The sequence below is a fragment of the Triticum aestivum genome, chromosome 2B (assembly GCF_018294505.1).
Source record: "Triticum aestivum cultivar Chinese Spring chromosome 2B, IWGSC CS RefSeq v2.1, whole genome shotgun sequence".
Taxonomy (NCBI): Eukaryota; Viridiplantae; Streptophyta; class Magnoliopsida; order Poales; family Poaceae; genus Triticum; species Triticum aestivum.
Genome location: NC_057798.1, coordinates 2692178 through 2706436, shown reverse-complemented (window position 1 = coordinate 2706436; position 14259 = coordinate 2692178). Strand labels below are relative to the sequence as shown.

At 44.6% G+C, this 14259-nt stretch overlaps 1 protein-coding gene across 2 annotated transcripts; it reads right to left on the bottom strand.

Moving 5' to 3' along the window:
* Positions 1-2930: 2930 nt before the first annotated feature.
* Positions 2931-8053, bottom strand: LOC123039818 (uncharacterized). 2 transcript variants are annotated; one of them, XM_044462821.1, is made up of 8 exons: positions 7799-8053; positions 5535-6021; positions 5287-5443; positions 4726-5168; positions 4514-4634; positions 3594-4033; positions 3348-3501; positions 2931-3222 (listed from the first exon to the last, which is right to left on the bottom strand). In XM_044462821.1, the coding sequence occupies exons 2-7, from the start codon at positions 6000-6002 to the stop codon at positions 3367-3369; spliced, it is 1764 nt and encodes a 587-aa protein (XP_044318756.1). In that variant the 5' UTR covers positions 6003-6021; positions 7799-8053; the 3' UTR covers positions 2931-3222; positions 3348-3366. The 2 variants fall into 2 exon arrangements, with proteins under 2 accessions (XP_044318756.1, XP_044318757.1); XM_044462822.1 differs by having other exon boundaries at positions 7766-7875.
* Positions 8054-14259: the final 6206 nt, after the last annotated feature.

Here is a 14259-nt window from a genome sequence, read left to right as displayed (position 1 = left end):
ACTAGCCAAGAAAGGCGCCACAACCGGCTGGCTAAAACTAGATAGGGATACTAAATGTCTATCCTATTACATGACCGCCATCCAAACCGGTTGAAGATATCCCGAGCTACCATCTCCCAGCGGAAGGACCCAGTAACCAAATGCTCACTGGCCTCCGTCTGGGTGAGTAGCGACCACGAACGGATCAGTGCCGTAGTTCGGAATAAAACCTGCAAAAATTGTATACATGATATTCTGTTAAAAACCAAATCATTTCTGCAAGTCCAGATAGTCCACAGCAAAGCACAAACTCCAACCCGAATATGTCTCGCTAAGTCAGGCTCAATCCCATTAAGCCATGTCCCAAATAATGCATTAACAGAATTTGGTGGATTGATATTAAAAGCAATGTGGACCGTCTGCCGAAGTACCTTCGCCAACGGGCAATCAAAAAAGAGGTGTTTGATAGTCTCATCCCGATCGCAGAAACTACACCTAGTAGGTCCTGTCCAATTACGCTTTATCAAGTTGTCCTTAGTTAAAATAACTTGTTTATGGACAAACCACATAAACACTTTTATTTTCAAAGGAACTTTGACATCCCAAACATGCTTGGACGTAGGAATGGAGTTCGAATTAATAACATCAATATACATTGATTTAACTGTGAAAGCTCCAGACTTAGTCAATTTCCAGCGTAATTCATCGGGTTGTTGTGAAAGCTGGACTTCCATCAGTCTCCTAACTAGACGGAGCCATTCTTCCCAACGATTGCCCGCTAGCGTTCGTCGGAACTGAATATTAAGGGGGGTAGATTGAAAGACCGATGCAACGAACACCTCACGTCGTTGAACAATGCGGTACAAAGACGGGTACTGGATGGCCAAGGGTGTCTCGCCGAGCCAAGTATCCTCCCAGAAACGTGTACTCATGCCGTTTCCAATAACAAAATTCGTCCGATTAAACAAGGCCTGTTTGACTTTCATCAGGCCTTTCCAGAAGGGCGAGTCGGTCGGCCTGACTGTAACCTGGGACAAAGTTTTTGTCAGGAGGTGCTTGCTGTGAAGGATTTGAGCCCACATAGCATCATTCTCCGATGAGAGCTTCCACAGCCACTTGCTAAGAAGGCATTTATTCTTAACTTCTAGATTCTCGATACCTAGACCCCCTTGGTCTTTCGGTCTACAGATGATATCCCATTTAGCAAGCCAATATTTTCTTTTAAGCTCATCACCCTGCCAAAAGAAACGCGATCGATAGAAGTCCAGTCTCTTCCTAACACCAGCTGGGACCTCAAAGAACGATAGGAGAAACATTGGCATACTCGTGAGCACCGAATTAATTAGGATTAATCGGCCTCCGTATGACATGAGCTTACCCTTCCAGCAACTCATTTTCTTCTCAAATCGGTCATCGATGCACTTCCATTCTCTGTTTGTCAGCCTACAATGGTGGATTGGAATCCCCAAATAAGAGAAGGGTAACTCTCCCAACTCACACCCAAACAATTGCCTATAAGCATCCTGTTCATCTTTGGCCCTACCAAAACAGAACAGCTCGCTCTTATGAAAGTTAATCTTTAACCCGGTCAATGGTTCAAATAGGCATAACACAAGCTTCATATTTCTCGCCTTGGCCAAGTCATGCTCCATAAAGATGATTGTATCATCGGCGTACTGAAGGATGGACACACCTCCATCAATAAGATGAGGTACCAATCCACCTACTTGACCATTTTCCTTAGCCCTTCCTATCAAAATTGCTAACATATCCACCACAATGTTAAACAAGATAGGGGACATCGAATCTCCTTGTTTTAGGCCTTTATGTGTCTGGAAGTAGTGACCTATGTCATCATTAACTCTAATTCTCACACTACCTTTTTGCGTAAACGCTGGTATGCTCAACGGATGCAGAGAAGGCGAATGGACAAAAGTGGGAGCAGGTTTAGCGCAGACACAGTTTTCATGGAGCGGGAGCTTTGTCTTGGTGCGTGTGGCACTCATAAGAAGATAGGAAGAGGAAAGAGGAGGGAGTGGAGTGGCACAGGCCAACACACGGGGATGCAAGATTCCACGGCCATAGGAGGCGATGGTCGTCGTCGTTGCTACCTAGTCCGCGCCGGTGCAAGAACATGCTCCGGCAAGGGCGAGCAGGAGCGGCAGGGGAGGAACCAAGCGTCGACATCGACATCGTGGTGGGTGCTGGTAAGCGGCAAGAGGCCGGCCGACGTCTATATGCATAGTGACACGGCAGCGCACAAGGTGTTGCCAAGATGCCGACCCCACACAGACATAAAAGGTACATTGACGAAATGCCAGTGGAGCTAATCTGAAGTGGGATTCCAGAACCGGTGACATGTCAGTGGTTTACCTCTTCTTTCTTTTTACACAAAATGCCTTTTGTTTGGAAATATGAGGGACTGAAATTCACCCCAAAAAAGTTGAGGGGCTAGATGAGGACTTCTTGTAAACTTAAGGGACTAAAAATACACTTTTATCATAAAAATAAAAACGGAGAAAAGGTAGAATTCTCTCTTCTAGTATCCTGGCGGCCGCTAAGATCTCTCGTCTGCGTGTGATTTGTGCGGAAATTTGTAGCTGCATCGTTAATCACTCCGCGTTAATCTCTCCTCTGCTAGTCAATTTCTTGTCATGACCACCCGCTGAGCGCTGGTTTAGCTGACTCCATTTTATATTCACATGTTGATGTTCATCTTGGCCAAACAGCAGCTAGCTAACCTAACATGTACGCCAAGGCGCTGACTTCGAAATTAATAGCAATTTGAGAAATCAAAATTGTACGCCAAGGCGCTGACTTCGAAATTAGTAGAAATTAACAGCAGCTAGCTAACCTAACTGTATGTATGGACCATCATTCTTGACCGTACCGGACCAATATTAGAACTGTATGTATGGAGTTCTAGCGAACACGGTTCAACTTCAGGGGAAACTTGATAGAGTAAAGCGTGATTACAAGAAAACCAAAGGAAACTCATGCAACTAATACATTATTATTGGAAAAAAGTTATTCAGAAGTAAATAAGGACTGGCCGTATTCGATACGGGCCGAAAATGTAAATTACAAATTTATCGCTGTGTAGGTGAGCCGTGTGAGTGGTGACGATTCGAAATGGCGGAGGTAGAGTAGCTACAGATTGGTGGCAAAGGTGGCGACGACTCGTAGCCTCAGCAACTGCTGGGCGGTTTTTCATCATCTCGTGCCCCTCCTTGTTTCTCCTAGCTGCATGAATGACCGTCACACATCAGTAACCATTCATTTATTGGCACACTCATGAATATGTAGCCAGTTAATATATAATACTCTATTTTTCTTTGTGGAGAATATATAATGATGTATAATATTACCTGAATCGGGAATTTTGGACTAGGTGGATCTCGTGGTACCGTTGAGGATGTTGTCCAGCAGTTGCGAGAAGGGTGCCGGTAGATTCGGCTTATCAGGGACCTGGAGGGGGTGAAACATCCCACCAGGGGAATTCTTTGCCATGGCATGAAGAACCTATAGCATATAGGCGTCATACATGAGTGAGTTGGTGTAATTACTAAATTTTCATGAAACTTGGATTAGTGTATCTCCAATCTTGTACTTACGTGCTTGTTCGCTTCTCCGCCGAGAGTAAACGTGTGGACGGGTACTTTGGAGACGAAGTCCTCGGCTCCATCAAAGTAGTCTCCCTTGTTGATCAGCCCATCGGAGAAGAGCAAGATGATGCTACTCCAGTGTCCACGGTAGCTGATCAGTTTGTGGGCCTCGAAGAGGCCAGACGCCATGTTCTTCGTGCAGGCGGACCGTCTCCAGGACGGGCTTCTTTTGTAGCCTTTTAACTCCGTATCGGTCGAATCAACTATTTTCATATCAGACGTGCACGTGTTCGGGGTTGACATGACATAAGTGTAACCAAGGCAGCTATCCACGAGACGGGTGAGCTTCTCTTGCACCAACCAAAAGATATTGTCCACAGTTTTATAATCTGGGCTTGAGGTGGTACTGTCAAATGCATACAAAATCACCACGTCTAGTGGCCACTTCCCTACAAATCAATATGCCATTGACTCAATTATATATATACTATTTTTTATGTAGTATGTAGTATATTTTGAGCATACTCCTTTTTACGTACAAATATGTACGTATTTCATAAATATTATAAAAACATGGGCTCACATGCAATTTTTTCACATAGTTAGCTTTGGAGTATCTTAGATATAGTATATGAGCATACTAAAAGTAATAAAGTAGAGTATATACTATCACATGGTAGCATATGAGGAATGGGTGTAACTACCGTGTAACTACACCCGGTAGTAGGATGCATTTTCCCTATATATATATATATATATATATATATATATATATATATATATATATATATATATATATGTGTGTGTGTGTGTGTGTGTGTGTGTGTGTGTGTGTGTGTGTGTGTGTGTGTGTGTGTGTGTTCCTAGCAAGCATATATCATGATCACTCTTGAATTCAGATCGGGTCGAATATTTGTTGTTACATATACCTGCGCCACTGAGGATGGTATCCACCAGCCTCGAAAAAGGCACCGATAGACTCGGTTTTTCCGGGACAGGGAGGGTGTGAAACGTGCCTCCCGGTGAATTTATTGCGATGGTGAGAAGATCCTATAGCATATACACATGATATGTGCGCAAATTGAATTGATTAATAAGCTGGACATAATTTGGATTAAAGTAAACCTGGTCAAATACGTACTTGGTTATATGCATCCCCACCAAGAGTAAATGTGTGAACTGGAACTTTGGAGATGAAGCCCTGAACTCCATCAAAGAAGTCGCCCTTGTTAATCAACCCATCAGAGAAGAGCAAGATGATGCCATTCAGGTGCCCGTGCTCGCTGATCAGTCTGTGTGCCTCGACGAGACCAGCTGCCATGTTGTTCGTGCAAGCATCCCTTCGCCAGGCTGAGCTTCTTGGGTACCCACTTGCCTCTGTCTCCATGGGGTCAACCAGTTTCATCTCAGATGTGTACGTGTTTGGGGTGGACATGACGTATGTGTAGCCAAGGCAACTATGAACAAATTGGGTTAGCTTCTTTTGCACCAACCAATAGACCTCACGATTCACCTTGTTCCAAGCTGGCGTCGAGGTGGTGCAATCAAATGCTGACACAATCACTACATTTAGCGGCCACCTCCCTGCTCATCAACATTGGCCATTCATCATTTACGCAATCATATGTTTGTTTCCTAGCAAGCATAATTTTATGAATATTCCTATATTGGAATTGGATCGGGTGATTTTGTATATATATACCTGAAGTGGGACTAGGATTCTTCTCACTGTGCATCGTGGTATCATTGAGGATGTTATCCAAGAGTTGGGAGAAGGGCACGGATAGGCTTGGCAAGTCCGGAACAGGGAGGGGGCTGAACATCCCGCCTGGGGAATTTGCTGCAATGGTGCGAAGACCCTGTAGCATATAGACATGATATCGATAAAAATTAAATTAACTATTTTTTAAATTATTATATGGACTGGATTAGCTCTAGTCAGATTCATACCTGGTTATATGCATTTCCGCCGAGGGTAAACGTGTAGACGGGCACACTGGAGAGGAAGTCCTCAGCTCCGTCAAAGAAGTCGCCCTTGTTAACCAACCCATCAGAAAATAACAAGATGATTGCATTCATGTTCCCATGTTCATTGATTAGTCTATGTGCTTCATAGAGTCCAGATGTCATGTTTTTCACACAGGCAGTCCTTTTCCAGGACGGGCTACTTTTGTAGCCATTTCCGTTTATCTCAGCAGAGTCAACCAATTTCATATCCGACGTGTAAGTATTAGGGGTTGACATGACGTATGTGTAGCCGAGGCTGCTACCCCTGATGCGGGTGAGCTTCTCTTGCACCAACCAAAACACATTGTCTACATTGTACCAGTCCGGGGTCGGTGTGGTGCAGTCAAATGCATACACAATCACTACGGCCAGTGGCTCCTTCTCTGTGCGTCCATCCACTGGTCCACTCATAGTGGGTGTTGTGCAAGAACTGCATTCATGTTTAGACGTAGTGTGTCAAATGTTTTTTTTACCTAACTCATGTGTAAGGAAAATCTAGCAAAAAGAGAGCCATAGACACACATAATATGTAAATTTTCATCAATTTGTGTATGTAGCTGCACATAAAAATATAAGTTTCGCTCTCTTTCTCTTAGTAAAGCAAAAAAAATATTTAATAAAGTGTTTTTGTCTTGTCATCTAATACCATATAAACTTGGCAGTTGCGCTCTCTTTCTCAACTCAGCACACATGCTTTAAAGTGTATATAATATGATACAGATAACACAAGAAATGTATATGCCAGAAAGGTTTATGGTGGTCTTGCTTCTTTATCCCAGCTAGCTAGCTATATTTATGACATCTTTTCTACTTCCATTGCTCTGCTTCTGTCAAGTTGTTCGGTTCGTTTTTTCCGATAAAGAGTGGATATGAAGTATCAAATGGATGCAAACACAATGAGCACACACCCGGCCTCTTCATAGCTCGGATGCACACAGCCAACATCAACACACACAAGAAAAACCACATCGGCGAATAGCAAAGTCATACAAGACCAAAGCTATGCCTATCCATGAAAAAAAAAATCCAAAGCATCAAATCCGCAATGGACAAACTACGGCAATGACCTTATCCGCACCAGCTTTCTCATGACACCACAAGGATGACAAGGTTCTTCAACAGCAACGCCTTCAAGAAGGAACCGACGATCCAACCATCAAAGGCTAGATCAAGTTGTTTGGTTCTACTTTGAAGAAATTTTAAGACGGTCCTAGTAAATGTGAACCTTTCATTTTTTGCAGTTCAATGGCTCGTAGATTTATTACCTCTTCGAAGGTAAGAGTTTGTCAATAAGGTTTGTGCGGGTCAATGTAGACTTTTCTTTATGTACAAATAAGGAAGGTAATAATAATTAATTAAACCGTGGTGTTAAATATGAAAATATATAATATGCTCATTAATATTAATATCTTGCTAAGTGACATATTTGTCACTTGATGTTACTTCGGCCTGGATTAATATTTATTAGTCAACTACATGTTAGTCATATAGAAGTATGAGTTGTATATTCATGTACTGGATAAAATAATGTAAACTTCTATTCGTCTAATACCATAGATGGTAATGGAAAAAATATTTTAATTTGCAAAGAAATTCCCCTATAGTTTTGCTGAAATTTGCACAATTAAGTAAAAGTTGGGTCACAAGAATTTCATGTGCCTAAGAAATGAGAAAAACGGGGGTAGGGAAATATCGACTACAATCTTTCTGGAGGTAACTAAAGTTTTTCTTTAACGATAATTTTTTTACCGGCACATAAGGCATCGTACATGTTATGTAGTCGTCGTGAGGTGGTCTACGGACCTGGATGTAATTTTTACTTCAGCCGTGTTTTGTACTGCCTTGACAGTTGATGAATAGATCATAAGTTTTTCGCACATAAAAAAAGAAGTATGGAAACTTTGATTAGTGAAGTTGTTTCTTCATGCAAGCTAGCTACTAGTAGATTTATGACATAGTTTCAACTTCCATTGCTGTATCTGCTTCCTGTGAAGTTGTTTGGTTCTAGTTTGAAAGGATAGTTTTCATTTGTGATATATATAGTTTAATGATCAACACATGTTATATCAGGACCTACCTGGCAACAGTTTGACATGTATCAGGACACCTATAACGGGCATTTCTGAAGTAACCAACAAAAGAAAAAGATATAAAAAGTATAGAGAAGAGATTACCAGGCAAGAGTTGCAGCACTTGGACATACATACCTGGAGATTGATATAGCCGGCTGCTAGCTAGCTCCAGGGACGGGTGTCTGTGTGTTTGTGTCAAGGAAATGAGTGTAGTGGTGCTAGATCAATATCGGGCTGCTCTTAAATAGAGGGAGTTGCGGGGGAGGTGTACTCCACTTGTAGCTAATTGAAACAAAATATTGACACAGCTTTTCTGCCTCACCACGATCGGGATCCATATGCACTTTGGTAGCACGCAAGACACGGTGAATCTCGCACGGTCTACAAGTATAGGGCATTGTGCCATTTACACTCATCAATGTGCGCACCCTCCTAGCTATAAGAAGATCGGGATCCATGTGCACTTTGGTAGCATGCAATTTACACTCATCAATCTACACGGTGAATCTCCCTCTACCCATGGCCAGCAAATAAGCATGGATGTATGTGAGGATCGGTCTTCCAACAAGTAGTACATTTCATCATGAGACTAACACAAATTAAAAAAGGATTCCAATTCAATATTGTATTTTCATTTCAAATTTTAGTTCTGGCGGGACTAACAAAATTCCAATACCTAATCGTATTATCTCATATATATAAGCAAATCAATCTGTGCACGTACAGGCATGACAAACTAACGATAACTGAGGACGCGTTTGGTTCTCGATTGGGCGACTACTCGCCAATCAAGGAAGCTAAGGATTTGGTGAATATCGCATGCATGTGCATTCTGGCAGCACGCAGCACACAATAAGGCATATGCACGTGCAGTTTATACACTCATCAATGTGCACACTTTACTATGTCCTCCCTCCATCCGCGATGATTCCGATCCACGAGCACATTGAAACGCGGATAGTTTAGTTTGCCAAGTTGTTGATTTAGTTAGTAGTACAACGTCGGGTAAGAAAGTTGACTCCATGCTTCTACCAAGAAGAGCAGTATATATATATATATATATATATATATATATATATATATATATATATATATATATATCTTATGAACCCCTAGGTACCCAAAAATTTTGAGACGACTTCACTAGACTCAAGTGTTGATCAGTCCCTGGTCCAATCACGGCGCCTAATTAATAAATAACTAATTAAACTTCCCGTGATCTGATCTGCTGGCCACTGGAGATTCGTCGGATAAGGACGACTGACTTATCCAGCCCATATGACGCTGAGCTGCTCAGGCTCGAGCTCAGGCACTCCAGTATTAATTTTCATGAAACTTCCAAGAATACAGTGGCAAAGGGCCCATTTGATTATGGCAAACCCCCTAGAATTTGAAATTTTAACTAAAAAAGGGCCTAGTGTTTTACAAGCCCCTGCCATTTCTTGATTGTCGAGTCAACTGGCCAGAAATTCAGTAGCATAACAAAGTCACATTGTATCAAGATGGACGAACAAGGAACATACAAGTTCTAAATATGTGAGAGCAGAAATACAATAGGCGACCTTTTTTCGTGTGTATTTGGGCGATTTCTAACCAACTTCTGTGCTTTCTTCAAAAAGGAGGATTATCCTGGGCCTCCGCGTCAAACAGTGTACACAACCATTTATGAAAATGATCCAAGTATCAAAGTGCCAAGAACAAGTCGTTGTAACTTGATCTCCATCTAAAAGCCTAGACCCCAGTTTATATAGTATACTGGGGGCCCTAGGTTACATGGATCCTAGTTAGCAATGTGTTAGGAGGTAGAATCCTCCACAAATCCAGCATGTGCATGAGACAACTATGCTGGGAGTCGACCTGGTGAGAGGCCCCTTAGCCAGGACACTGTCACACACCACCCCGTTGGACGACACTATGTCAGGAGGGAGAAGGGGAGTGGAATACGCTCCGTCGTGCCTCCTAGAACAGTTCCTCGACCAGAGGAGCTTTGCCGTTGGGGGAGGCCGCACGAACTACCACGGATCTGTGGGAAAGTTGAGCGCGAGAGGGCACTTTGCCCGTTGCCGTTCGCAGCACAGGCTATGCTCGACCACCTTGTCCGACAGAGGTGAGGGGGTGGCACCGGGGGAGGGGAGACGAGTGCTAGCTGCGAGGGTTTGCGAAATGCCTTACTCGGAGGGATCTAGGGTTTCTGCTCCCGAGCTCAAATGCTCCTCTGCTTTGCACCGACTAGTCTATCGCACCGGAGTGGCCCAACCCAACATTTCCTTGATCCTCTGCTCTACTCCGCTCCCGACGACGGCGGCAGAGGCGGCGGCATGGAGACACCATGGGATGGCAGGCAACGGCGAAGGCGCGTCGCCTTGGGGCTGCTGTGCTCCACCTCCGTCGCTGGAACTGGAAGCAAGAGCCTCCGGATCAGGTCAGTGTTGGGGAACGTTGCAGAAAATAAAAAATCTCTTACGGTTTCACAAAGATCCATCCATGAGTTCATCTAGCAACGAGTGATAGGAGTGCATCTACATACCTTTGTAGATCGCGAGCGGAAGCGTTCAAGTGAACGGGGTTGAGGGAGTCGTACTCGTCGTGATCCAAATCACCGATGACCAAGTGTCGAACGGACAGCACCTCCGCGTTCAACACACGTACGGAGTGGATGACGTCTCCCGCACCTTGATCCAGCAAGGAGGAGGGAGAGGTTGATGAAGATCCAGCAGCACCACGGCGTGGTGGTGGATGCAGCAGGGTTCCGGCAGAGATTCGCCGAGCTTCTGCGAGAGGGAGAGGTGTAGCAGGGGAGAGGGAGGCGCCAAGGCTTCAGGGTGTGGCTGCCCTCCCTCCCCCCCCCCCTTTATATAGGCCCCCTGGGGGGGCGCCGGCCCTGGAGATGAGATCTCCCAAGGGGGGGGGGCGTCCAAGGGGGGTGGAGTGCCCCCCAAGGCAAGTGGTGCGCCCCCCACCCTAGGGTTTCCAACCCTAGGCGCAGGGAGGGCCCTAGGGGGAGGCGCACCAGCCCACTAGGGGCTGGTTCCCTCCCCACTTCAGCCCACGGGGCCCTCCGGGATAGGTGGCCCTACCCGGTGGACCCCCGGGACCCTTTTGGTGGTCCCGGTACAATACCGGTGACCCCCGAAACACTCCCGATGGCCGAAATAGCACTTCCTATATATAATTCTTTACCTCCGGACCATTCCGGAACTCCTCGTGACATCCGGGATCTCATCCGGGACTTCGAACAACTTTCGGTTTGCTGCATACTCATATTCATACAACCCTAGCGTCACCGAACCTTAAGTGTGTAGACCCTACGGGTTCGGGAGACATGCAGACATGACCGAGACGGCTCTCCGGTCAATAACCAACAGCGGGATCTGGATACCCATGTTGGCTCCCACATGCTCCTCTATGATCTCATCGGATGAACCACGATGTCGAGGATTTAAGCAACCCCGTATACAATTCCTTTTGTCAATCGGTATGTTACTCGCCCGAGATTCGATCGTCGGTATCCCAATACCTCGTTCAATCTCGTTACCGGCAAGTCACTTTACTCGTACCGTAATGCATGATCCCATGGCCAGACACTTGGTCACTTTGAGCTCATTATGATGATGCACTACCGAGTGGGCCCAGTGATACCTCTTCGTCATACGGAGTGACAAATCCCAGTCTCGATCCATGTCAACCCAACAGACACTTTCGGAGATACCTGTAGTGCACCTTTATAGTCACCCAGTTACGTTGTGACGTTTGGTACACCCAAAGCACTCCTACGGTATCCGAGAGTTACACGGTCTCATGGTCTAAGGAAAAGATACTTGACATTGGAAAAGCTCTAGCAAAACGAACTACACGATCTTGTGCTATGCTTAGGATTGGGTCTTGTCCATCACATCATTCTCCTAATGATGTGATCACGTTATCAATGACATCCAATGTCCATAGTCAGGAAACCATGACTATCTGTGGATCAACGAGCTAGTCAACTAGAGGCTCACTAGGGACATATTGTGGTCTATGTATTCACACGTGTATTACGATTTCCGGATAATACAATTATAGCATGAATAAAAGACAATTATCATGAACAAGGAAATATAATAATAATCCTTTTATTATTGCCTCTAGGGCATATTTCCAACAGTCTCCACTTGCACTAGAGTCAATAATCTAGTTACATTGTGATGAATCGAACACCCATAGAGTTCTGGTGTTGATCATGTTTTGCTCGCGGAAGAGGTTTAGTCAATGGATCTGCGACATTCAAATCCGTATGCACTTTGCAAATTTCTATGTCTCCATCTTGAACATTTTCACGAATGGAGTTGAAGCGACGCTTGATGTGCCTGGTCTTCTTGTGAAACCTGGGCTCCTTGGCAAGTGCAGTAGCTCCAGTGTTGTCACAGAAGAGTTTGATCGGCCCCGACGCATTGGGTATGACTCCTAGGTCGGTGATGAACTCCTTCACCCAAATTGCTTCATGCGCTGCCTCCCAGGCTGCCATGTACTCCACTTCACATGTAGATCCCGCCACGACGCTCTGCTTGCAGCTGCACCAGCTTACTGCTCCACCATTCAACATATACACGTATCCGGTTTGTGACTTAGAGTCATCCAGATCTGTGTCGAAGCTAGCGTCGACGTAACCCTTTACGACGAGCTCTACGTCACCTCCATAAACGAGAAACATGTCCTTAGTCCTTTTCAGGTACTTCAGGATATTCTTGACCGCTGTCCAGTGTTCCTTGCCGGGATTACTTTGGTACCTTCCTACCAAACTTACGGCAAGGTTTACATCAGGTCTGGTACATAGCATGGCATACATAATAGATCCTATGGCTGAGGCATAGGGGATGACACTCATCTCTTCTATATCTTCTGCCGTGGTCGGACATTGAGCCGAGCTCAATTTCACACCTTGTAATACAGGCAAGAACCCTTTCTTGGACTGATCCATTTTGAACTTCTTCAATATCTTATCAAGGTATGTGCTTTGTGAAAGACCTATGAGGCGTCTCGATCTATCCCTATAGATCTTGATGCCTAATATGTAAGCAGCTTCTCCAAGGTCCTTCATTGAAAAACTCTTATTCAAGTAGGCCTTAATGCTGTCCAAAAGTTCTATACCATTTCCCATCAAAAGTATGTCATCTACATATAATATGAGAAATGCTACAGAGCTCCCACTCACTTTCTTGTAAACGCAGGCTTCTCCATAAGTCTGCATAAACCCAAACGCTTTGATCATCTCATCAAAGCGAATGTTCCAACTCCGAGATGCTTGCACCAGCCCATAAATGGATCGCTGGAGCTTGCATACCTTGTTAGCATTCTTAGGGTCGACAAAACCTTCCGGCTGCATCATATACAGTTCTTCCTTAAGATAGCCGTTAAGGAATGCCGTTTTGACGTCCATTTGCCATATCTCATAATCATAGTATGCGGCAATTGCTAACATGATTCGGACGGACTTCAGCTTCGCTACGGGAGAGAAAGTCTCATCGTAGTCAACCCCTTGAACTTGCCGATAACCCTTAGCGACAAGTCGAGCTTTATAGATGGTAACATTACCATCCGCGTCCGTCTTCTTCTTAAAGATCCATTTGTTTTCTATCGCTCGCCGATCATCGGGCAAGTCTGTCAAAGTCCATACTTTGTTTTCATACATGGATCCTATCTCGGATTGCATGGCTTCAAGCCATTTGTTGGAATCTGGGCCCGCCATCGCTTCTTCATAGTTCGAAGGTTCACCGTTGTCCAACAACATGATTTCCAGGACAGGGTTGCCATACCACTCTGGTGTGGAACGTGTCCTTGTGGACCTACGAAGTTCAGTAGCAACTTGATCCGAAGTACCTTGATCATCATCATTAATTTCCTCTCCAGTCGGTGTAGGCACCACAGGAACATTTTCCTGAGCTGCACTACTTTCCGGTTCAAGAGGTAGTACTTCATCGAGTTCTACTTTCCTCCCACTTACTCCTTTCGAGAGAAACTCTTTTTCCAGAAAGGATCCGTTCTTGGCAACAAAGATCTTGCCTTCGGATCTAAGGTAGAAGGTATACCCAATGGTTTCCTTAGGGTATCCTATGAAGACGCATTTTTCCGACTTGGGTTCGAGCTTTTCAGGTTGAAGTTTCTTGACATAAGCATCGCATCCCCAAACTTTTAGAAACGACAGCTTAGGTTTCTTCCCAAACCATAATTCATACGGTGTCGTCTCAACGGATTTAGACGGTGCCCTATTTAAAGTGAATGTAGCTGTCTCTAGAGCGTATCCCCAAAATGATAGCGGTAAATCAGTAAGAGACATCATAGATCGCACCATATCCAATAGAGTGCGATTACGACGTTCGGACACACCGTTACGCTGAGGTGTTCCAGGCGGCGTGAGTTGTGAAACGATTCCACATTTCCTTAAGTGTGTACCAAATTCGTGACTTAAATATTCTCCTCCACGATCTGATCGTAAGAACTTTATTTTTCGGTCACGTTGATTCTCTACCTCATTCTGAAATTCCTTGAACTTTTCAAAGGTCTCAGACTTGTGTTTCATCAAGTAGACATACCCATATCTACTTAAGTCGTCTGTGAGA

Coding starts and splice junctions, on each gene's coding strand:
- LOC123039818 (XM_044462821.1), bottom strand. CDS start 6,002: ATGAGTGGACCAGTGGATGGACGCACAGAGAAGGAGCCACTGGCCGTA. Junction 5,444..5,534: donor GCGGAAATGCATATAACCAG/GTATGAATCTGA, acceptor TATATGCTACAG/GGTCTTCGCACCATTGCAGC. Junction 3,502..3,593: donor GCGGAGAAGCGAACAAGCAC/GTAAGTACAAGA, acceptor TATATGCTATAG/GTTCTTCATGCCATGGCAAA.